Below are 23,523 nucleotides of genomic sequence, written 5' to 3'. Positions count from 1 at the left end.
TCCAAGCTTCTGACACAGATGTAAGTGAGGTGTCCTCTGATGTACACCAATTCCCCCATTCACTCAGGCTGAGCTAGGCTCAGTCAGCCAATCACACACTAAGGCATTCATGCATCCAGCAATCAGGATCACAGGCATTTAGTCTATTCTACCAAAACCAGAAAACCAAAACGGTGGATGTGTATTGGAGACACCTCCTAGCCTTTATTGTGCATTCGTTCGGTGCTTATACAACACGTAAATTGTGTTTCAAAGTGTCAACAGGGAGGGAAAATGGGATTGAGCACAATATATACACTGGAGAATAGACAACCCTACTAGGCCGTGTGAGTATTCAGAACGTGCAAGTGCAGAGAGAGGAGTGGAAGAGGGAGTGGGGGGTAAGTGCTGGAGTGTTCATGCTCATGGGTGAGCAGCAGATGTAAGTGCCAAGTATAGTAAGTTCTAGGGAACGTTGAGCTGCACTAAGTAGGCAAGTACAGACCTATAGTGGGTGCAGAGGCAGGTGCTTTGTGTAGGCAGAAGCTGAGGTGATTGGGTGTGGGAGGTCAGGGCCCAAAGGACACATAAGGGCCCTGGTCACCAATCACAGCAACTGAGATTAGCAGAGGCAGGAAGGAGGAAGTGAAAAGGAAAGTCTTGAGGAGCTTCCAGAATTTGAGGAGGTCCAGCTCAAGAGGAAGGGGAAAGCTGTTCCATAAGAGGGAGCCAGCTGAAGCAAGAGATCGGCCTGCGGCCCTCTGTTTAGCGAAACACTTTACACACTCAGAGTTGGTACAAGATGAGCGTATGGGTCTAGAGGGAGAGCGTTTAGTAAGAGCAAATTTCAGATAGCATGGTCCCCTGCCCCATACAGCCTTGTGGATGATGCAGAGGGATTTGAATTAGAACCGTGCAGCAACCGGGAGCCAATGAAACGTTTTTAGGGCAGGAGATGCGGTTCCTGGGCTGAGGCTAAAGATGAATATTGCTTTCCTATTCTGGATTAGCTGGAGGGGTCGTAGAGAGGAAGAGGGTAGATTCAAGAGAAGGCTATTACAGTAGTCAAGCCTAGAGAGAAGCAGTGCTTGGGTAACATTAAGCTTCTGGGGGAAGTGCTGGAGAAAGAGGTCCAAACACCGCCGAGATCCATACACTCTGCCAACAAGTAAGCAACTTGGAAAATGGGGCAGAAGAGGCCAAAGGATGAGCCCGAAGAAATAATGTACGCATTATTGGACTTCCGTAAGGCAAAGAAGGAACAAACCCTACAGACTACATAGAAACTATGCTGCTGCAAGAAATCTGAGGGGTGCCTACCCAAGGATTCGTGGTGGAGAAGAGCCCACCTAGCACTGACACGTAGACCGACGCCAGGTGCCCCGCCAAGGCCCATCATCGCCAAAATACTAAACTCCCGGGACAGGGAGAGAATCCTAGAATATTTTCGCAAGGGGGCACGATAAAAAGAGCAACTGCAGCAATAACAGCATACCCGGATTACACGCTTCAAGTACAAAGTCGCTGACTAAACTTTGGAGCCGTAAAGAGGTGGTTACGGGAAGCAAACTTAAAATACATCCTGATGTACCCAGCGAAGCTGAATGTTTTTCACAAAAACAAAGCACTGTTCTTTGAAACCCCAGAAGAAGCAATGGACTGGCTGAACACACAGAATGGCCCACAAGAAACAGAGGAACGATGAGGGGGCAGAGACGGAAGGTGAAGCATCGGTCTCCAACTTTGAGGTGCTGTATATAAGATGACATTGGGGCTTAAATATGGTGCTGTTAAGGAGGGCTAGAAAGTAGAAGCACGAAGCGGGCAAATAACATGGTAAACTTGAAGCGGGAGGACACAGGGACCCAAACCGCACCCCATTAAATAGACTAGTTAGGTTGCAAGTACTGACTCGCGCCCCATTAGATAGACTAGTTAGATTGCAAGTAGTGAGACAACCACCTGCAGGGTTTTGGCACTGAGTAAATCGGGGCAGGACTAGATGCAGGGAGGCCTGAGATCCAGGGATGGAGCTGGGCTACAGTTGGGGACTGGGAGTGAGGGGCGAGGTGGGACTGTTGGGGAGTTTGTCGGAAGGTTAAAAAGGGAGTTAATGTTAGGAAGGGGGAGAGTGGGAGGGGAGTTGGGATTTAAGTAGGAGACCGAGCTTACACACACGAATGACAGCGCTTCAGGAAGAGGTTGTAGATATGCAAAGGGGGAGAGGAACGCGGCCAGAATATGGGGGACCTTAAAGTACCTGGAACGTCAGGGGGCTCAATAGCTACCTAAAAAGGAACAAGGTCATGATGTATCTAAAAAGGCAAAAAAAAGATATTACCCTGATACAAGAGACTCACCGCACAAAAGAAAAATTAGAGGTGATCCAGAAGAAGTGGAAGGGGGCGGTCATCGGCGCAACATATTCGGCGTATGCCAGAGGGGTGATCACTTGGGTATAGCGCCACACGTCCCATTCCAGTTAACACAGTCCATGGTTGCAGAAGATGGGAGGATGGTGGTAATGCGAGGGTTGGTGGAAAATAAGGAGATATGCATTATTAATACATATGCCCCAAATCAGGACACAGTGACATACTTCAAGTCCCTATACAACAAACTGAGCTTATATCTGAGAGGGGTGGTTATTTGGCGCAGTGATTTTAACTGTACATTAAATCCGAAAGTAGATAGGTCAGATGATAAGCAACATAGACCCTCTCCTGCCGCTAAGGCCCTGCAGACCCTGGTGACAGATTGTAGGATAGAGGATACATGGAGGATGCACCACCCACAAGACAGATAATATTCTCATTACTCTGTACACCAGACTAGACTACATGTTTGCCACGCAGGAGGTGATGGCAGAAATTGTACACGCAATACAAGGTGAGGGTCCTGTCGGACCACTCGCCTTTGGTTTTAACATGGCAATACCGACCTCTAAGGGCTAGGATTCCAACGTGGCGACTAAGAGCTGAAGCACTGAAGGATGCAGTGTTTAGGGAGGACCTGAGAGAAGAAATTATAAACTACTTTGAGGTCAATACTGGGAGTGTCAAGTCGGCCGGGGCACTATGGGAAGCCTTCAAAGTGGTGGTGAGAGGAATAGCTATAGCCAAGTCCAAAGGGCTACAAGGAGGCATATTAAAGCAATTGCAGGCTGTAGATACCAAACTAGAAACAGTCCTGGCCAGGGGAGGTAGCACCAAGGAGGCTGCTGAAACGATAAGTAAACTGCAACAGGAGTGCGCAGGACATTGGGAAAGACTGTGTAATTTGAATTATAAAAAATATGTAGAGGCAACATGCGGGTGGTGACAAGCCAGGGAGGATGTTGGCATAGTTGTATAAAAGCGAGACCCCTAGACCTGTGATTAGAGCAATAATGAGGGAGGATGGGCAAATAGAAGACACCCAAAAGGGCGTGAACCAAGAGTTCCTTGAATACTACCAGAAATTGTATGGGGATGAAGGAGGGAGCGACAGCAAGGAGATAATGGGCATACTGGAGGACATAGGCATACCACGAATAAGCGCGGAGGAGCGAGAGGACCTAGATGCCCCAATCACCCTCAAGAACTAGAAGAGGTGGTAAAACTACCCACTAGCAAGACCCCAGGGGCGGATGGACTCCCTAGTGAGTTTTACAAAGTGTATATAACTGAGGTGCTTCCCCCGCTGCTAGCAACACTAAACGAAGCATTTGAAACAGGGGGGCTACCAGAATCCCTGAGCGAAGCAATCATTCTCCCACTCCCCAAACCCAATAAGCCGGGTAAGGATTGTGGATCGCTTAAACCGCTATCAATGCTGAACCAAGATGGCAAAATACTAACGGCAGTATTGGCAAACAGAATGAAAATGATCGTTAACAAGTTGATACACCATGATCAAACAGGATATGTCCCAGGCAGGAACATATCAGACAACCTCAGAAGACTACACAGAGTGATATAGCAGGGGGAGATGGCAATAGTATCGCTGAATGCAATAAAAGCCTTTGATTCTGTCAAATGGCCCTGGTTGACTGCAGCCCTGACTAAATATGGGATAGGGCCCGGGGTACCTCAAATGGGTTAAACTATTGTACAGTGCACCGCTAGCTAGAGTCAAAACGGGGGCAAAGGAAAATATATAAAAAGAAAGCTTCTGGGACAAGTGAGAAAGGGAGAATTCATTTGAGAAGTAAAAGTTGAAATTGGGACTTCCGGCACGCACAGCGGAAGTGCCAGCAAGTGCTGTTTGGCTGGGCACGCTCTGAAGGCATTGTTGCTACTCATCTGCTACGGCTCTGAAAAGGCGGCGTCTGCAAGAGAAGGCAACCTTTCTACTGCGCTGTAGCTCGCAGGGAGTTACATCTTTTCCCAAGTAATTATTTACAAACTCTTTAGCTGCTGTGCGAGCGATGGGGCTCTCGCTGGGACTTGCGCTGAGGCGCTCTTGTGCAATCATACCCGATTTCTTTCTTTTCCCAGGATTTAATTCCAACGACTAACTCTTTATGTAACACTGGAGTTACTCTACATAATGGTGAAGTCACTGCTATACCAAATGCCCCATACATTTCTCAAAATGAGGATACTATATGCCACGAAGTATCCTTTGCATTTGCGCGGGCAAAAAATGAACACTGTTGACCCAAGCACACAACCATATTTCCAGGTCACGCTCACACAGAATGATGGCACTCAGAGATCGAGAAAAAGCTTTGAGTATGCGTGAAGATGGGGTGCCTGCTATGTTAGATGACATTGGAGAGGAACAAAGCCATGCTCCGTCGGATATCTCTATTCTTGTGTCCGCAGTGTTGGTGGAACTTGATAAGCTGTCGCTTGTCGGTATGGTCCTCCACCCCAGTTATTGCGGTGACCGGGAAGATGGCAAATGTGCACCTACATTATAGTGAGGCCGTCTCCCCAATTGCCCCCATCAGCATAAGTGACTCAAATGATAACTTGCCTTCGAACGTATGGCCTATAACTGACCCAGAAAATGGCCCATCCATCAGCACTTCTTTGAATACTGAAAAAGCTCCCTTGATTACAAACAACCAATACCAGTTTAGTCCTTTAAAAAAGGATGGTATCCTCCCCCTTTGGGGGTTGACCTATTAAATCCATCTGAGGACATGCAGAATTTGTAGACTTCATACCCCGTTCTATCAAGAGTGCTTAATCCGCTAGACAGGGGGTGTTAGGCAGAATCCTGTGCAGTCGCCTTGGGGAACACTGCAAAAGATTAAGACTTAAGGAGTAAGCAGTAAACCCAATTGGTAGCAGTCTGCATCACCCAGATTTACCTGGTAGCTGTGGCTGAGCAGTCAGACCTCTCTCAAGAAGAGTAGGGCAGTATGCAGAGTATACACAATAGGGCCAAAACACAGTAGAGCAAACAAACACTGACCAGAGCTTTGTATAAAAAGTATATAATTATTAATTTAAACACACTTTATGGCATATACTAGCACTCTCAATCAAAAGCAAGTTAAAACAGTCAGGTAAAGTATACACACCTCCCTTAATAGTTATCAGACAAGTCAGGGTTAAAACGCTACTATTTGTTAGAACAGATGTGAGCGCTTAACCAAGATGGCACTCTGATAATGTAGTTAAAGGGAGAGAAAAAGGCTGAGCAGAAGAATAAAACAGTTCCCAACAATTTTGAGCTCAGAGCAAGGGGAGAAAGGCAGGTTATACTGTGTAGAGCCAAAGTTCATAGGCCAGGCCCACTTTAAATGGAGCAAAGCGAAATGTGCCCAGGATCACACGGTTTAAAGTGCACTCAAAGTCTTTGCAGAGTGTTCAAAAGAGGTTGTGGTGATTCAAAAGATATAGTTGGAAGACCTGGAGCCAACCCAGTTTAGAAGCCAAGGATTTAGGGGCTACCTTTAGCAATCTGTAGAAAGGGAGGCCCGGCAGGGCACAGTACCTTAATGAGAAATGAAGCTCCAGCAGGGGCAGTTGTTCCTGGCAGTGGTTGAAGTTCGTGGTTCCGACCAGGGGAAGAGAAGATCTCGTCGAGGAGGGGATGTGGAGTCGTTGCACTGCACAGGGATGGAACCAGCCACGGAGTTCTCGATTAAAAGGTGCAGTCCATTTATTTGCGGTCAAAAGTGGTGAGCTTGGCTATCCGGCTGCCGGGGTGCTTGGAACGGGCGATTCGACAAAGTGACGTCTTTGGAAGCGCAAAAGGGCTAGCTGGTTGGTCCTACCAGCAGAAGATCTCTTGTTGTTGGAAAAGTGGTGAGTTTGTTGCAGCAGGGCTTCACCGGTGGTGTTGGTTGCAGGTGGCTCAGCTTCTTCCCTATTCAGATTCTTAGGTCCTGTGGCGACTTCTGAAGTTCCAGTCCCAAAGGCCCTGCTTTTATGCAGAAAAACCCCCATTCATCAGCCTAGCTGTCAATCACACATGCTAAGGGGCGGCTCACCACTGGGCCAATCAGAGTAGAGTCGACTTGGGTCGCAGTCCAGGGTGCCAATTCCCCCCTCCACCCTTCCTGTGGAACCCAGACAGTGGCACCATTTGCAGGGCTTCTGTGGAGAAGCCTGCCAAAATAGTGGAACAAAGGGCTCGACCTTGGTCAGAGTTAGAGACGGACACAAACGCCATTTTAGAATAGAGTTCTGGAAATCCCATGGAGAATAGTCCGGTGGAATATTTCGCGTGGTAACCACTGCCACCAGCCAGAAACTCGACGAGGGGGGATGGGACAGTGCCCCTCGGAAACCGCAATCGAATTACCCCTTACAGTACTTCCACAATATGATGGTTTGCACTGGTTCTGTTCACAATTTTGGACTAGTAAAGCCAATGGTGACTTTACATGCCCTGGGAGACAGTAGTCAGTCCCAGGGTATGGAGTCTGTTAGGGGGTCACTGTGACACCCCTGTGGTACTGCACTGAGGGTGCTGTGTACCACACATACAGAAAAACAGATGATACCCTATGGAGTAAAAAACAAACCCCAAAAATCCAGCAAAGTTGCTGGGGGACTCACTAGGTTTGGGAAATTAGCCTTATAAGAGAAGTCTCCCTAACAGGGGGCATGATTTATACCCACTATGAATTACGGGATCTGAAAGCCGCCCAGTTTTAGGTTGTATCAAAATTAAACAAATTAGAGGGATATATCTTTGCAGAGAATTATAAACTCAAAGGTGGCTCTGTAACACCCCGCAAGATGGACATTCCCACCTTAGTATCTGTAGCAACACAAACCGCTCCAACAGGAATGAACAACCAACAGATGCACACAGGAGGCTGGGTTACCAACTTTTTGCTTCCCGCAAACATTTACACAGACTGTAGCTACAACTAGTGATCCTGCTACTGTTCAGACACTAACCTACTCAATTATGTCAAAAGGTGATTCAGAATAGTAAAATAGATCAAATACACTTCTTTCTTCAGGTTGAGGAGGCCAAACAGGCTAGGGTACTGAAAGTTGAACAACTTAGCCCTCAGCCAGATGAAATCTTTCACCCTGACAGTCCATCTGCCCTCACTATTTTGATAGAAGCTGATGTACAAAATGCTGAGAAACAAGTGGAGGGTGCTGATGCGCATGAGAAATCCAGGGCAAATGGCACTGGTCTCCACTTCGCACCTAGGAAAGAAAAATATCTTTACTTTCAAGCACTGAAAAGAAAAGCAGATCGCCCAGCTGCGCAGCTAGTAATAGGCAATAAATAAATAAAAACCAACAACGCTAATGCCAAAACAAATTGAGGTGGGAATGGGTGAACAAGTAAACTACTTCCCTCAGCACAGAACATGGCATTAACTTGGATGAACTCTCTGAGGAAAGTAAAAGGGCTCTACAACTCACTAGTGGGAAGGCTGAAGATGCTAGAAGTAAAGGTTTAGCGCAAAATAGTTTGTGTTGCCACAGAGTGAATCTAATCCTCCCCGGAAAATCATGGGGGAGGATCAAGTGGCTAAAACAATTTCCGCAAAACAAAGGGAATTTACCCCCAGTCTAACACTGCCTCAACAAACGCAGCTATCCATGTTCTATAAACCAATTGCAAACAAAATCGAATCTGGGGAAGTCTACATCAGATATTACGGGGGGAAGTGCCAATGAAGGCCTCAGCTACACTTCAAAAATCTCCCAATATTGAGATGACTGATAAGCTTGGGGGGCACGCCGTAAAGGCACCAAAGAATTAAACAAATGTGTAATCAGGAAACTGACCAAATTCATATTATGCTGGAAAATTAGCTTTCTGGTAAAGCTTCCCTATTGTCGAAAAAATTGATATCTTGCCCTGTTAAGAACGATCCCATCATGACGACCGCCTCGACTATCATGGAGTGTTTGAGCAAGGTGGAAATTAACGGAGATAAGCGACTTAATCGCTCCTTTATTTTACAGGCCTTCCACAAAATCCCTGCCCTGAGAACCCTAAATTCGACGGAAATTGAATGGATCACACTTCCGGCGATTAATAATCATTGGATGGTTTTCCACCTTAGTCTGCAATGATGGGGGACTTGGTATGTCAGTGTGGGAGGGAACTCAATTTAATCGGTCTAACTCTGTTTCGTTTTGACTCCATTGAGGAAGCTATTTCTTTTCACGAAACACCAGAAGAAATACAAAGGCCGTTAGCCATAAATGATACTAGTCCACCTCCGAATGGGGCTCCCGAAGCGGCTGTGATGGCTCATCTTGTTGCCCTCTCTACCGTCAGTAAAGACTGGTCCCGGTTGACCTCATTGGCGGGCACCTTAATTCTACTTGGGTATAATACTCTCACATAGTAGCAAATCATCTTTAAAGATTGTTTCTTGGAACTCATGTGGGCTTAATTTTTTCACATGGGTAAAAACTGCCATTCCTTACAAATCTATTGACCTTATATTATATCAAGAAACTGTGTGGCTATAGATTGTCACTGCAAGGGTTCACTGCATTTCAGGCAGAAGCCCTTCGAGGCCCCTTTGGGAGGCCTTATGGTGACCTAGCTATATTTCTGAATACGAATATGATCACCTTACAGCAAGTTCACAACTCACCAGGTCTATTAGCGGTATTGGTTTCTTTTAGGGATAAACCCCATGACACCTACTTAATCATTTCTATCTATCACAATCGGCGCAGATTAAGATACAGAATATTTGCTAATATTGCAAGGATCCTTGATGAGGTGATAGTTCAGAGGCCGGATTGTAAAATACTCATAGGGGGCGATTTCAATGCACATTGCGCAAATGCGGTTAATACATTGTCACGCCCACATGACACTACTAATCCAACTATGCGAGATCCCATTTATTAATATTGATTTATTATCACCTCAGGTTACCTTGATGAGAGGTTCAAAAAGCTCATGTATAGATTTTTATGCAGTATCTGCTAACATGCGGGAACAATGTAGTGAGATAGTCATAACTGAGCCAGGTGTTGGTGATCACTTAATGATGGGTTTGACAGTTCAAGCAAATGTCCTAAACTTAAGGAGTGACTCGACTCAAGGCTTATTGGAGGGTGATCGCCTGGGTATTTCGCTACGATGGAACACTTATCTTTGCGACAAAGTAAACACTATGATTGACAACCACCTGATTACCGACAAAACAGCTGGGGTACCTTGTATGACATTGCAACATAGTGCAACAAGATATTCATACATAATTGGCATGGCAATAGAGAAGCTGGTGCAAAATTACAATGGTATAAAACCAAAGCTCTCCCAGCCATATAGCAGGGAGATCCACTTGGCCAAATCTATAAAAAAAAAGCTGATTTATGAAAAATGAAATCACTATCGCTTAGCGAGTACCTCAAAAGGAAAAGTCTATGCAATGCCTAGTGGAATAAATGTCTAAATTGTAGACGTTACCTACACAATTTATCGAAACAGAATATGATTGCCAATTTTTGTCACAATGATAGAACCACTTGGGCGATGCTCAGGTCAGACACTCCAATCACCATCACTGATCAAACATCTCGCATTACGGCAGAGGTATGGACACAATTGTTTAGATGCAAATTTAAGCTACCAAGTAGGTTTTGCAACAAGGACAACCTCCCTGTTCTGTTTCCAGGGATTGCCAAGGGCTGGTAGTGATTGGTGCACTGAACTATTCTAAAGGAGCTGGCCCTGACGGCATCCCACCATGTGTCATCAAACAATCCTCCTTTCTGGGCATTGACCTTAAAGGTACAATTCGACAACATTCTATCAACATCTAGGATACCTGTACCTTGTTCAAATTCCATAGTGGTCCCGATATACAAAAAGGGAAATGGAACTGACACAAACAATTTTCGGCCTATAGCCTTGATAGATGCTGCTGCAAAAGTGTTTTCAATCCTACTATTACAAGATCTTGAGGCCCAGATAGGATTTTATGGATATCTATCACTATTTCAAATTGGCTTTCGAGCCCAAATGGGCACAACTTTAAATGCATCAATTTTGGCTCATCTCCTTGCGAAAGTCGGCAATACTGGCCCCTTATTACATGGCTGCGATTGACCTTGCTGCAGCCTTTGATTGTGTCGTTTGCAGTCTTTTGTGGGAAAAGAGGGGGCACCGGGTTTTCCAGACCACCTAATCGCACTTATTTCAAAACTACACCAGAACACTGCTTATTTGGTAAGAATTAACAACACAGGTGCAACCACACATCCAATCTCTATGGAGGTGGGGGTTAAACAGGGTTGCAATTTAGCAGCAACCCTGTTCAACCTATACCTCTGTGATATTGACGAGATTTGGGCAAATGAAATCCGCTATCCTGCAAGGCTGGGCCACTTAAAGCTGCATTGGCTCGCCTTTGCAGATGACATGATCTTCGATCTCACACCCTTGGGGTTGCAAACAAAGTTTAGTCTCTTTGCCTCATATCTACAGGCGCACAACCTGCAGTGTAATGCTAAAAAATCGAGTCTTTATTTTTCAAAATCTTAAAAGGAAACCTCCAGCACAGAGGTGGAGTATTGATAGCATTCCTATCCCATGTGCAATATCGATTAAATATCCGGGGTACAAACTGGTTGATGCCAATTTGGCTAAAATGTGGAAGGAAGGTTTTTAAAAAAAGGTGAAATCATTATCTACACAAATGCATATTGTCTATTTAAAATACTGTACATTTTCACTTACCCCTTACTTGAATTTTACAACCTTAAAGTTGAGGCGATAACCCTGCACGGTCTAGATATGTGCCTAATAACTATTGATAACATCCTTGACCAGTTGCAGGGGGGGTCTGTGGAAAAATACATTGCGATTGGCCAAGCTTCTGCACAATGCAATTCTTAGACAAGAACTAGGCCTTACATCCTTGTCAACAAGATTTCACTGGCGCTTATTGGCCAATTTAGCAAAAATGTTGTTTCCACCTGCCAACTCACTATACGAAAACCTGGGAAGAATGATCATAGAGCAGAATCCGCTTTCAATGGCAAAGTATTATGATTGCATGGTAGACTTACTAGCAGAAATTGGACGATTTAGAATTTCGATCACTACATGAACGTCTTTTTGAATAGGTGTAATACTATGGAGTCCATCTCGGCAATGAAGTCTTATAGGGAATCCGCAAAGTTTATAATAAAGAGGTTGCCCCGTGGGTTGTATATTTAGCAGTTTCCTTGTAATAAAGTGCGGGATATATACCTGCGATTTAAATTAAATCAAACTCCTACATACAAAAGAATTAAGAACTGGTATCCTAAAGCCAGAGTAGATGGTACAAATAACTGCAGATTTAGTAAATGCGGCGAACAGAAAGAGACAAACATCTGGTAATCTATTGTAATTATTTTGAAAAGATGCATATTGCAATTTTAGGATCAACTGGGCATGACTGAGTCAGCCAGGGAAGGGTTCTGGATTGCATGTATGTGGGGTAACTGTATAAGGACTATTTTGATGCTGTCAAAACTACTTGTGATAATCAATGAGGAATTGGATAAAAAATGCATGACCATGATTGGTGAATAGAAATCGCAAATTGTAATTGTTGGATAAGCAATTAACTTGAAAAGATGGTAGAGTTGTGGTTTGCTGCCCTTTTAAAATTTAGTAAAACTATTTTAAACGAAAATAGCGACGATTGTATGCCGGTCATATAATGGCGCTGCTGGACACATATAGCAACAGCTGATGTGAAACTGGACTTTGGATACAATTGATATAAGAATGCATTTGATGTATTTTGTATATCATTTCCAACGCATCCTTTTGTAATCTAAGTGTTGTAAAAGTTTGTTTATCAAACTAAAAACTAATAATAAAAAAAAGTGGGACTACTTGGCAATGTCCGGGAGGAAGGAGAGAGGAGTCGAAGATTACTTCAAGGTTTTTGGCTTCAGACGGAGAAGTGTGAAAGCCCATAGAGGATGGCCAGAATGTGGCAGAAAGAGGGAGCAGGGGGTCGCAATAGGAAGGATCTCGGTCTTGCTGGCATTGAGGCAGAGATCGCTGGAAGTGCACCAGGACTGGATGGCACATATGCAGTCCGGGATGATGGAAGAAGTAAGGGGGTCAGTAGGGAGTTTGAAGAAAACTTGAGTCATCTGCGTAGCAGTGGAAGTTGAGAGAAGGTGGAAATGAGTGCCAGTGGACCAAGGTACGTGTTAAAGAGCCGCAGGGAGAGGTTGGAGTCCTGGGGGGACACCACAGTTGGAGAAAGATAGGAGAGAAGGTGCTCAGAATAACCCTGGGTGGACGGTCAGTTAGGTAGGTAGTCAGCCAGTATAGTGCCCACTCCAAGATGCCCAGGGTATCATGGAGCTGTTTGAGGATGGAATGGTTGACTGTGTCAAAGGCAGAAGAGAGTTAAAGTAGAATGAGGACAGCTGGAGGGTTAGAGTCCAGAGACCAGAGCAGTTCTTAACGGGTGTTCAGAGGAGCAGTTTCTGCCTCTGGAAGCTTGGAATCCAGATTGATGGTCGTGGAGAACGTCAACAAGTTGAGTATAAGAGGTAAGTTGGGGGAAGGCCAGTTTCTCCAAGAGTTTCCCAAGGAAGGGGTTGATGGAGATGGGGCTGCAGTTGACTGGGCAGGGGGGGGGGGGTCTGCTGAAGGTTTGTTAAGGAGAGGGTGCACAAGGAAGTGCTTGAGGGAGGGGGGGATATATCCAGTGGCAACGGAGTGGTGCACAAGTCATGCAGGGGCAAGAGTCAATGTTGTCCTTAATGGTTCTGGAGGAGCAGGGTGAAACCTGTTTGGAGGAGATCTTAAATTTGCAGACCAGGCTCTCATAGAGTGGGGCTGGCTGGGTATGAGGGAGGAAGGTACCCACTCAGGAAAAATCTAGGCAACCCCACCGCCAGCACGGATAGAGCAGGGCTTGGAAATGATCTTGTTGCCATTGGGGAGAAGGGAGTCCAAAGCAGTGACTGAGCTGGCATTGAACCACATCTTGGTAAGAGTGAGGTAGCGAGGAAGTAGAGGTCCAAGTCTTCAAGATGGAGGCAGATGTTGGCAGAGTGTTTGTTTGCTGAGCAAGCGTTTAGTGTGGCTAGATGAAGGAGGTCTCTGCCTTTGAAGGTTTTCCGAGGAGAGGGGTACATGGACGTGGTAAACCAGTTGGATGGGGAGGGACCGAGAGTTTGCAGCGGAGAAGCAGATATGGGAAGGAAGTTGAGGGCCAGCAGGCACCGGTCAAAGAGGAGGAGGAGAAGGTTGGGTTGAGTACCCTGAACCAAGATAGTTCCAGTGTGGTAGACATTACTGATGCACTGAGATAAGCCAGCCTAGAGGACTTCCCACTTGGTGCCCCCATTAATGGGAGAGGATGTGATAGGAGAGTACAGATGAGGTGAGTCCATAGATATGGGGAGGCTATAGATAAGAGGATATCTGTGAAGACCTGTCTGGAAGTGGCACTGACATAGGTATCTGCTATGGGTAGGCCAGTGTTGGCGGTCAGAATGTCTTTTTTTTTTTTGTCATTTCCTTCCAGACATTGTAAGAGAGGGGGGGTAGGTGATAGTGTAGCAGTTAGAGCGTATAGGAGAGATCAGGGTGGCAGAGGGTCGATGAAGAATGGAGGGCTGGTTAGACTGCACAGTCCTAGCCCAAGCCCACCAAGTGGCCTGGTAGTTACAGGAAGACACAATGCAAATGCAGCAGTGGGGTGCAAGATGTTAGAAACACACACGCAGATTTGAAAATAAACAGGGCCCAGAATGCAGTGAAGAAGTAGAATATGTGAGCCAAGGAATGTAGGTTGAAGGCAGTTATGGTTCAGATTGTGAGTGGAGGAGGCAGTTGATAAGGTCAGATATCACTTGCAGGTCAAGGTGAAGGGGTGGGGGGGGGTTGCCAAGTTTGTGTGTTGTGGCCAGCTACATTGTGTGGCTGCTTCATTGTTTTCAGGGTTAATGAAGGTGGAGCCCTACACGGCCCACAGAGGCACTGACTGGGCCTTAGATGTGGGCCTTTGATGGATGGGCCCACTTCCGGTTCCTCTGATAGGCTGCCTCTTAATCAGCCAATCATGCAGGGGGCAGCTGCCTTGTAGTGGTTGGCTACTTGGTCCTAGGAAAGGTCGGTGTTAAGAATGCCAGATGCCCATAGGCAAGGTTTTACACCTTCATAGTTGCACCCAAACAGACGTGCTTTGCGATGTTGGAGAATGGTGCTTTTTTGCAGAAATAATAAGCGTGATGTGCGCTCCGGCGAAATATTTTCCATTAATCATTTTTTCCAGCTCAGTGGGAAAAGCCCATACAGGCTTAACTTCTTTCTGATTGCACAGGCATTGTGACAGTCAAAATCAGACACCATCACACAGAATGTGATTTGACACCTCTCTCCATTCACTACGGGCACACCCCAGGGTGTGTACCCATAACAAGCGATCTCTGGCAAGGACTCTTACCAGTTTAATAGTGGCAGCGCCATAGCCATATATGGTCCTTCCACCCATCATCCAGTTGGGGGAAGGGCTATAGAGCCAGGGTTTCTCAGGACTAAAACTGGAGTGGGGGAAGGGCGAAAGCCATGAGGCTTAAAGGGGCCAATTTGCCTTTGTTCAGGAATACATTGATTCCTATGACGGGGCCTGAGTGTCGCAAAATGGGGGCGACCGAGAGCTCCTGCAAAAGCTGCATGTAGCTGCCACCAGCCCAGTCCCTGCTCTGTGGGGGGAACTCAGATACCCAAAATAGGCATGCAGCCCCCACATAAGCTCTAACAGCCCTCGGCAAGTCAGCCCATTGGGACAATAGCTGCCACTGCTCTGGAGACTGAAGCAAACAAACGTCCTGGGTGCTAGATATTGGAGACTGTATACTTGATAAGTGGTCTACTGGAAAAAATGTCAACGTTCCCAAGGATCAGTCTTTGGACCTCTGCTCTACACATTATATAGGTCTGCGCTAGGAGGACTTATTGTGCTTTGGCTTTCACCATCGCCTCTTTGCTGACTACATTAAAATCTTTCTCCTTTACCCCAGCCATCTCAGAGCAAATACCAGCTGCCTTGCTACAATGTCACTTTATGGCTTGCTGCTGCCTCATGCTGAACCCTTCAAAAACTGGTGTTGTATTTCTCCTGGCTTACAACACCCTGCTGCCCCCACCTCCTTCCCATCAACTCTCCCAGTCTTGCAGTACTCCGATCTCGAACTTGACTGCAAAATGTTTTGCTAACACTGCCTCTGTTGTTCATATTAACCTTCTCAACATTTGGAAAATTCTTCCATTTCTGATCTCCAGCCTCGTGCTCAGCAAATATGACTACTGCTCATGCTTACTCCTTGGCCTTCCCCTCTACACCTACCCTCTAGTCAAACTCCTCAAATTTGCTACCTGCACTCTATAACCTACCCAATTTCTCCCCCACTTCTACTTACCAACACCATGCTAGTTGGCTTCTATGCGCAAGAAAAACAGAGGCTGGTAGATTTAGAATTAATCTTAAACCACTGGCAATTGCTCTGGGCAACCCTCCAGACCGTCGTTCTTCGTCTGCCAGCCATCACCTCTTCTGTTTTGGTCGGCCCGAGTGGGATGGGTATGCCCAGACATGGGTCCTGTGCATACTGGGCCCAGAGACCCAACTACTGCTCACCGATGAGGCCCAACAAGGCCGAAACCTGTCTGGGCATTCTTTATTTGACTAAGCAGTTCAGGCTGGACTACCCTTTCTGGAGGGTTGCCCAGAGCAATGCCTAAGTTTAAGATTATTTCTAAAGCTCACAGCTAACATCTTGTTTTGCTATGGCTTCAATGCGCAAATATTTAATTTTCACTTTTTATCTAGTGTACAAAGATATGTGGACTTGCTCTTCAGTATCTGATTGAGCTGGTCTACTCAACATCCTTCTGCACTCAAGCTCGGTGTCCTATGCCTCCGACACCTCACCCACCTCACTGTGCCTTCTCCCTGCTTCCGCTCTTTAAACCAACTCCCCCCAATCTATTGGAACCTGCTACTCATTATAATCCAAGCCTGCCCATCTCAATCTCTTCACTCTGCTTAAAGCTCTTTCTAAAGAGACCTCCTTCAGCTCTCCCCAATCCTCCCTACCTGACTCAGCCTCCAGTGTTGCAAGTGTAATTTTGTATATTTCTACAGTACTGTTTGAAGCACCTGCTGCCAGTATCTAGTGATTTTAAAGAACACAAATTACAAAAACGTATTTTTTTTTTTTTAGAGAAACAATTGCATTGAAAAAATGTGTTAAAATGGGTGGGTTGTGGTGGGGTTATAAGCATAGGGAAACGGGGTGGAAACACTCACATTAAAAACAATATATTTTCGATGTAAATGTTTTTCTGAAAAGTAGACTTGTAATTTATCTCGGTAAAATCACATAGAACCCCTGCTGCCCTCCATTAATGTTATCTTAATTCAGCTATCGTTTTGTTTGATCCCTGATGTATGTCCCAGATTGGAGAAAGGATAGCTTAGGGGCAACGCGTTTGTCTTGGAAGCAAGATGACGCAGCGCAACACAGGTTCGGATCCCGCGTTCAGAAACCACTCGCTGGTATGAAGCGTGTTCTAAATGATTAATAAAATAAATGAAATAAATTGTTCATATCCCCAACCTGACTTCCACTATTAAATACAGGTTTCTGTGATTGATAGAAGTGAAACTTGAGCGATGACTGTCAAAGTAGACTTTTTACAAAGGAATTGAGCATTCCAGAGGGCAAGTGAGTCATATTAAGTTGGCGGGGAGGAGCAGGTGTATCGCAGTAGGTGAGGGGGATACGTGAGGTTATCGATCCTGGTAGAATGGGAACGGAAGGTCTGAGGGGTGCTAGTGGAGAGGATGGACATGTGGGAGAGGTCGGTAGAAGTTAAACCTAGTTTGCTGAAGACCTAGGAGAGAAGGGTACAAAAAGGAATGGAGTGAAGTCAAGGTGCATGATGGAGGGTAAAAGAAATGGGTGTCCACGAGACTGGCCCAAAACAGCGATGCTCCATATTTCCTGAAGATAACCACTCTGCTGAGAATAGAGCACCCCTCAGGTTGAAGGATTCCTGTGGTTGGACGCGGGAGTCTGTGGAAAGGCACGCTTGCCAACATTCTGGCTTGTGCAGCCCTGGTAGGAAGGCTACCCTTTGCTGCTTTTGGCTGCTGATGCCCCGACTGGAAGTTTGAGGGAGATTCAATAACAATAAAGGCACTGTATAATCTTCTCATATCTAGTCTGAGTGCTCAAAATGGCTTCCACTGCTTCCTGACAGCTGGAGGTCAGGGAGCTTTGTTTTGGAGGCAGGCCCTCAGATGGTGTTTAGGATCCTTTGACGCGCCTTGACAGGTTGTTGTGCCATGGAGGAGACTCCCATACTGGGGACCCATTCCAGCCCTGCAGTTTTGTGTCGGTTTATAAACTGTGATTCATGTTTATTGATTTGATGTATTGATGTATTCTACTGGTTTCTCTCTCCTAAGCCCATGCCCTTTTTTGCTCAAAGTCGATGTACAAAGCAAATCTGAAATGTCTCTTTCAGGTGAAAAGTTACAGAATGTTTCATGATGACAGCATGAAGTCCTTTTTTCGGAGGCTCAGTTTTACTCCAGATGGATCCTTGCTTCTCACTCCAGGTATGCAAATAAAATCTTGCTTGTGTTAGAATGGCATGGTTATCAGAAGTAAGAATACAAAACAAGTGGTTCAAGTTCAAGAGTGTTTAATAGTTTCAGAAGGGTTGGAGGACTCCTATCTTGACCTACTGCTAAGATGTGAGTATCCTCGACCATCAAACAAAATGAAAAGGCAGTCCTGGTCAGTCTAGTCAAATCAAAAGTGCCTAAACTAAATCAACCTATTTCATGCCCTCAATCTAATACAAAAGTGACAAGGGATATGTACGTTTTCACCACAACAGGGTAGTATTCTCAAAGAAAATGGTGTTCAGGTTTTCCAATGGGAAATGCAAAAGAAATAGTGTCTCAAAAGAAGTGTCAAGATAATTGGACGTGGTGATAGTAACTCCCTTCCCCAAGTTGGCAGTGGGGCACACTTAGGCAGGCAAACACTTCGACCCAGCTTCCTTAGCTTTGGCTTGTATCTCAAAGTTCCATCAACAAACAGTTTGATGTGTTCCCCTCAGCCAGACTCAAACCTTGTGAATCAGTAGCAGGTTATATCACAATGGCATCCCTCGGTCAGGTTCACGCTTGCCTTCTCAATAGCACAGTTCCTTTCCATGTAGGGTGTTCACGCTGCATCTTCCTCTTCTGGACTCTGATCCCTTTCAAAGCAGGATCAGAGAATTCTTTCTCTGGTGACTCGCGGTTCACCCTGGATCCCCCTCAGCCGGGCTCCGATCGCTTCAATTAGTCTGTCAGCCAGGCTCTGACCAATTTCGATGTACTTTAAGCTTCACTCAGTCTGGTTCAAACGGGGTTCCCTTCCCCCTTACTTTCACAATCGCTCACAATTTCCCTCAGCTGGGTTCACAGTTCTGCCGTACACAACTTGTCAGACTCTTACAACTGTACGAGGGGTTTGGTTTTACCCTCATAGGACCACTGACATCTTACGCTGGCTTCTCCGAAGGCCTCTTGGTACACAGTTTCTAATCCTTCATTCGGGTTCACACTTGCACAGTTCAACCTTTTGGAGTCTTCCGAAAAGGTATCAATCGGTTACCGGACCACTACGCTATTTTCTTTGTTTCACAACCCCTCAGTCGGGTTCACAATTAGTAACAATGGCTCGGGTTTTTTCTCGCGGTTTCCAATGGCACACGCGCAGCCTTCAAACGTTACTGAATCTTCTAGCGCTAGCCAGCCACTCGCATCACAATTCACTCACCGGTAGTGTAGGATACAGTTTATCAACTTCGTTCCCTTTTGAAGTCTGGGCTTTCAACACAGCCCTGCTTGTTCTCCTTCAACTCGCTCATTTCCACCCGAAAGAGGCACCGATTTAGCCCTGTGTATTACATAGGAGTTTAATTTAATTTCTGCCGCAGCCTTTGAAGTGGATAGGGCCACAGCCTTCTTTTACCAGCTGGCCCGTCCTGCTTTGCCTCCAGGGTCGCCACTGCTCCAAGGGGAATTCTCCTCCTGTCGCTCTGTTCACCTTGCTCCAAGTATGCCTCTGAGCTCTGCCTTTTATCCAGGTGGGGAGAGTTAACAATCTGCAGGTGTGGGTTCTGGGCTTGGTTAGCCTGACTTGCCTGACTCTGGTTAGTGGGGAAGAGCCATGGCAAGTCACAAAAGGTAAAGCTCCCATGGTCTGTCCTTCCTTTCCTTACCGTAACAATGGGATTGTAAGGATTGTGGGGGTGGTAGTTTCTTTCCTGTATTTTTAGGAAAGTTATATAACTTGCTGTCAGAAAATGTAATAGGTGTGTTGTTGTGAAAGGGGAGTACTTGGGTGGTCAACAGGGAAATGGGGATTTTGGGAGATGTATTCATAAAAAACCCTTGGCTTAGAAGGTTTGGTCTAAACTGGCGACATCCGATAGTGGTAAAAAACTGAATGTCGTAAATGTAAGTAGTCCAATAGGTCCTTAGAGTCGCGTCTCACCAGGTCGGGGGTTTAGCCAAGTACAAGACCCCTTGCTGAATAGTATGAAGTATAGGTGACCTGGAAGGAGACTGCGCCTGATTCTTGCACACAAGACTTATTTTTTTATTTTTTATTTTTCAGAAAAAATTGCCCTTAACGTTGATGACACGTGTTTCGGTCCTCCAAGGACCTTTTTCAAATCAGGGCTATTGATTAGTCTTATGGTCATGTAAGAGGCCCCTGTCACATAATGTGAAAGATGAGCTTCCATATGTCATTGGGATAAATCCCTGCTGTTCAGATTAAGCGCGTACAATCGCAAAGTTGCTACAAGTCTCAAGGGGGCCCCCTTGAGACTTGTAGCAACTTTGCGATTGTACGCCCTCTGCCTCACCTCAGTCCCCTTTTCTGCGTACATGGGAATGAACCAAACTGCTTTGGCAGTCTTTTCTCGCTTTGCAGTAGCTCTCTTGCTTTCTGTTTTCATTCTACAATTTTTACCGCCCTGTTTCCTTACCTTCCCAGGGCATATCTGTTGCGGCAGGTGTCACTTGTTGTACCTTGTGCGAACATGCCTTCCAGGCCTCTGATCCGCACGTGCTCTGTCTGGAGTGCCTAGGATTCGAGCGTCAGTGAGACACATGTGCAGCCTACAGTGTTCCAACGCTGAGGTCCCTGAAGAGCTGGCTTTAGCGATTGCGTGAAATCTTCGGTAGGTCACTGCCTCAACACTTGAAGGATTTTGTCGTGAGAACCAAACATCAGGACAAGTTAAGTCCATTATTCCATAAACCACCCCAGCAGGGGAGATTCCTTCCCGGGATGGGAGGTGCTGAACAGTCTCTTCTACCGGTCTAGGCCAGAGGCTTAAACGGCTACCGGCGTCTGCACCGAGGGACCCAAGGGCATTACCTGGCCCATCAAGGAGGGGCACAAGCTGTGTTACCAAACCTCGGTGTGGGGGGGGGCATCTCCTGGGCCTGGTGCCGGACTTTCATCCCGGGGGGGCGCCTTCACGCACTGCAAGAAAGGCTCCCAGCAACCAAGCTGAGGAACCACGCCCTCCCGGAAATCTTCTGGGCCTGGTGCCGGACTTTGATCCGGGGGGGGGGGCGCCTTCATGCACTGCAAGCAAGGCTCCCAGCAACCAAGCTGAGGGACCACGTCCTCCCGGAAAGCTTTGAGGGCCGATCAAGCAGTGCATCCTCTCTGAGGACATGCTCAAGGGACACTGTGCCGTAAATAATTTCTCTGGGCATTCCTGGGACACCCAAGCAAGTCAGAAAAATGGAGGCCAGACCCCCAAGATGGCACCGGAGCGTACCCTGACCAGTGAGACACTGGTACACCCCCCACCCCACAGGCGTCCTCACCGTCGGACTGGGTGGCACAGATGGACAGTTCGCTGCCTTCCTCCGCGCTCAGGATGCTAGGGCCCTCACACAAAGACCGCTGGACTATGCATCTCTCGTACCCTTCTCAGGATATCACATTCACTCCTCAGCGGCAGGCAGAGCAACCCACACCACAATTGGACAGGGCGCTCACCAGGATTCCCTGTACCTTGTGATAAGCCTCCGGTCAGCAGCTCTCCCAACTGGCATGTGTGGAGAGCTTCTTTAATAGATTTCTATTGCTCATGAAGTCAGAGCAGATGTCTGGGATCCTCAATGGTCTAATAGGAGTGGTTTTGCCTCAGATGATGACCCCTCAACAACATCCACAAGGGTGTGCGCCAGCCCATTCCACACATCCCTCTCCCCCCAAGTCGGGGGTGACTGCTCGGAGTGGTGGTGCTGCGCCTCCCTTACCTTCTCCAATCCACCACCCCCCCCCCAGCAACACTGCCTCCTCTTGTGCTTCCGGTGGCTCCTCCAGGGCTGCAAGGCCAAGCGTCTGGATCGGCAGGGTGACTTGACTATTCAAAAGGACCCGGGCGGGAGAACCGATATTGAGGATGAAATGGACGAGTCCTTAGACTGGCCATTCCATGATATGATGCAGGGGCTAGCGTAGTTTCTGGGAGTCCCAATACCCGAACAGACCCAGCAGGAGCCGAGAGTACTGGCAGAAGATCTATCCCTCAAGTCAGCCAGCAAATCCGGTGTGCTCCTCCAGAAGGATGTTGTGGCCCTCGTGAGAAATCTGTGGCAGAAGCCACATTCCAATGGCCAACAAGTGGCGAGACACCCGCTTCCGGCAGATGAAAGACAACTTGTTGCTAGCTGCCCTTCCACAGTCACAGTCCTTGGTCGTGGCAGCAGCGTCACTATACTCCAAGCCAGGAGCTTTCTCTTCCACTGCGAAGTCCAGTGCTTGTGAAAGCGAACCCCAACTTACAGGGGTGCCCCTTAAATACAGGGGACCCATAATCACGCTAAAACCAGAGTAAATGCACCCTTCTAGGGAATTAAAAGCCTTGAGTCTATCTTGCAAGTGATGACAAAACTTTTCTCTTTACAGATCATGAGGATTGGGGGAAAGGGCAGAGGGCTCTTCATTTCTGACCAGCATTCTGTCGTCTGTGGCTGGCTCCCAGGTCCTGAAGACTGGTGCTGGGCCTGGGGCTTCAATACTCTTGACACTGGAAACCAGCAGAGCTCCTTCGAAAACTGTTCTTCTTGCCATACAAGGGATGCTGCAGAGTCTCCAGTGTTGCAGGTTCCGTTTGGGACAAGCTTTTATGCTGCATATGCAGGAATACTTGTCGCTCTAGTTTAGCATAATTTAATGTTATAACTTTCATACATGAACACATCTTCCCGCCATTATCTCAACACTTAACCCAACATAATTATATTTGATATGGTCCAGTAATTCCTACAAAAAACCCTTGTTTTCCTAGTACTCTTAATGCTGTGCTGAATCTTTTTTAGTCTCCATTGGCTTGTGATTGATGGGAACAGCTGCTGAATTACCTCGTGCTTTCTCAGTGCTATAGTGCTTAGAAATCTTTCCTAGTTGTAAAGCGCTTGAGGGGGGGCAGGGAGGCGCTAGCCAAAGTGCTAGCTCCTCCCCAACACCCCCCCCCTTTCGTTACTTCTACAGTAACAAACTCATCCCCACCGACGTATCTACAACACCAGAAACATTTGTTTGAGTTTCGCCGTTTATTGTATGGCAAGGTGTTTTAGATCCCCCAATTGATACCATCATCTTTGCACTATTAGGGATTATAGGAATACATCGGAGACCCCATTTGGCACGTGCAGAAGAGAACCAAGAAGAACATGATCACAGGAACCAGTATTTTTACTGCTGCCCCCAGCCATGACAGGACCCAATCAAAGGCAAGCAATGGCCAATCTGTGTTCTGAACTCCACCTTCTTCCTTCATTTGAACACCTAGATTGTGCACCGCCTTGATGACGTGGGATCGTGACCCATTGTCAGCATCCTCCGTGGGTAGAAAAGTGCAGCAGCTGCTTGAAAACCAGGAGCCAAAAAAGATGAAAAAGAAAGTCTCTGCTGAGCTAAAAAGTTAATACTTGTCAGGTATTCCTCTTAGCAGTGCGGAACAGTCTTTTGACAGTTTGAGCTTTTCTTTCCTCCACGCCGTTGAAATCGGCCTTTTTCTGGCAGCATAACA

The 23,523-nt window shown here is 46.6% G+C and overlaps 1 protein-coding gene across 1 annotated transcript in view; it reads left to right on the top strand.

Moving 5' to 3' along the window:
* Positions 1 to 23,523, top strand: part of CHAF1B (chromatin assembly factor 1 subunit B) — a 541,423-nt gene that overhangs the window by 362,277 nt on the left and 155,623 nt on the right. The window contains exon 9 of the mRNA XM_069636112.1: positions 17,923 to 18,016. Within this exon, the coding sequence (XP_069492213.1) occupies positions 17,923 to 18,016 (94 nt within the window). The remainder of the gene's footprint in view (positions 1 to 17,922; positions 18,017 to 23,523) is intronic.

The sequence above is a fragment of the Ambystoma mexicanum genome, chromosome 7p, assembly GCF_040938575.1.
Source record: "Ambystoma mexicanum isolate Mex_15411 chromosome 7p, UKY_AmexF1_1, whole genome shotgun sequence".
Classification (NCBI taxonomy): domain Eukaryota; kingdom Metazoa; phylum Chordata; class Amphibia; order Caudata; family Ambystomatidae; genus Ambystoma; species Ambystoma mexicanum.
The sequence above is the reverse complement of the archived record's forward strand: the minus strand, read 5'-3'. Positions and strand labels throughout refer to the sequence as shown.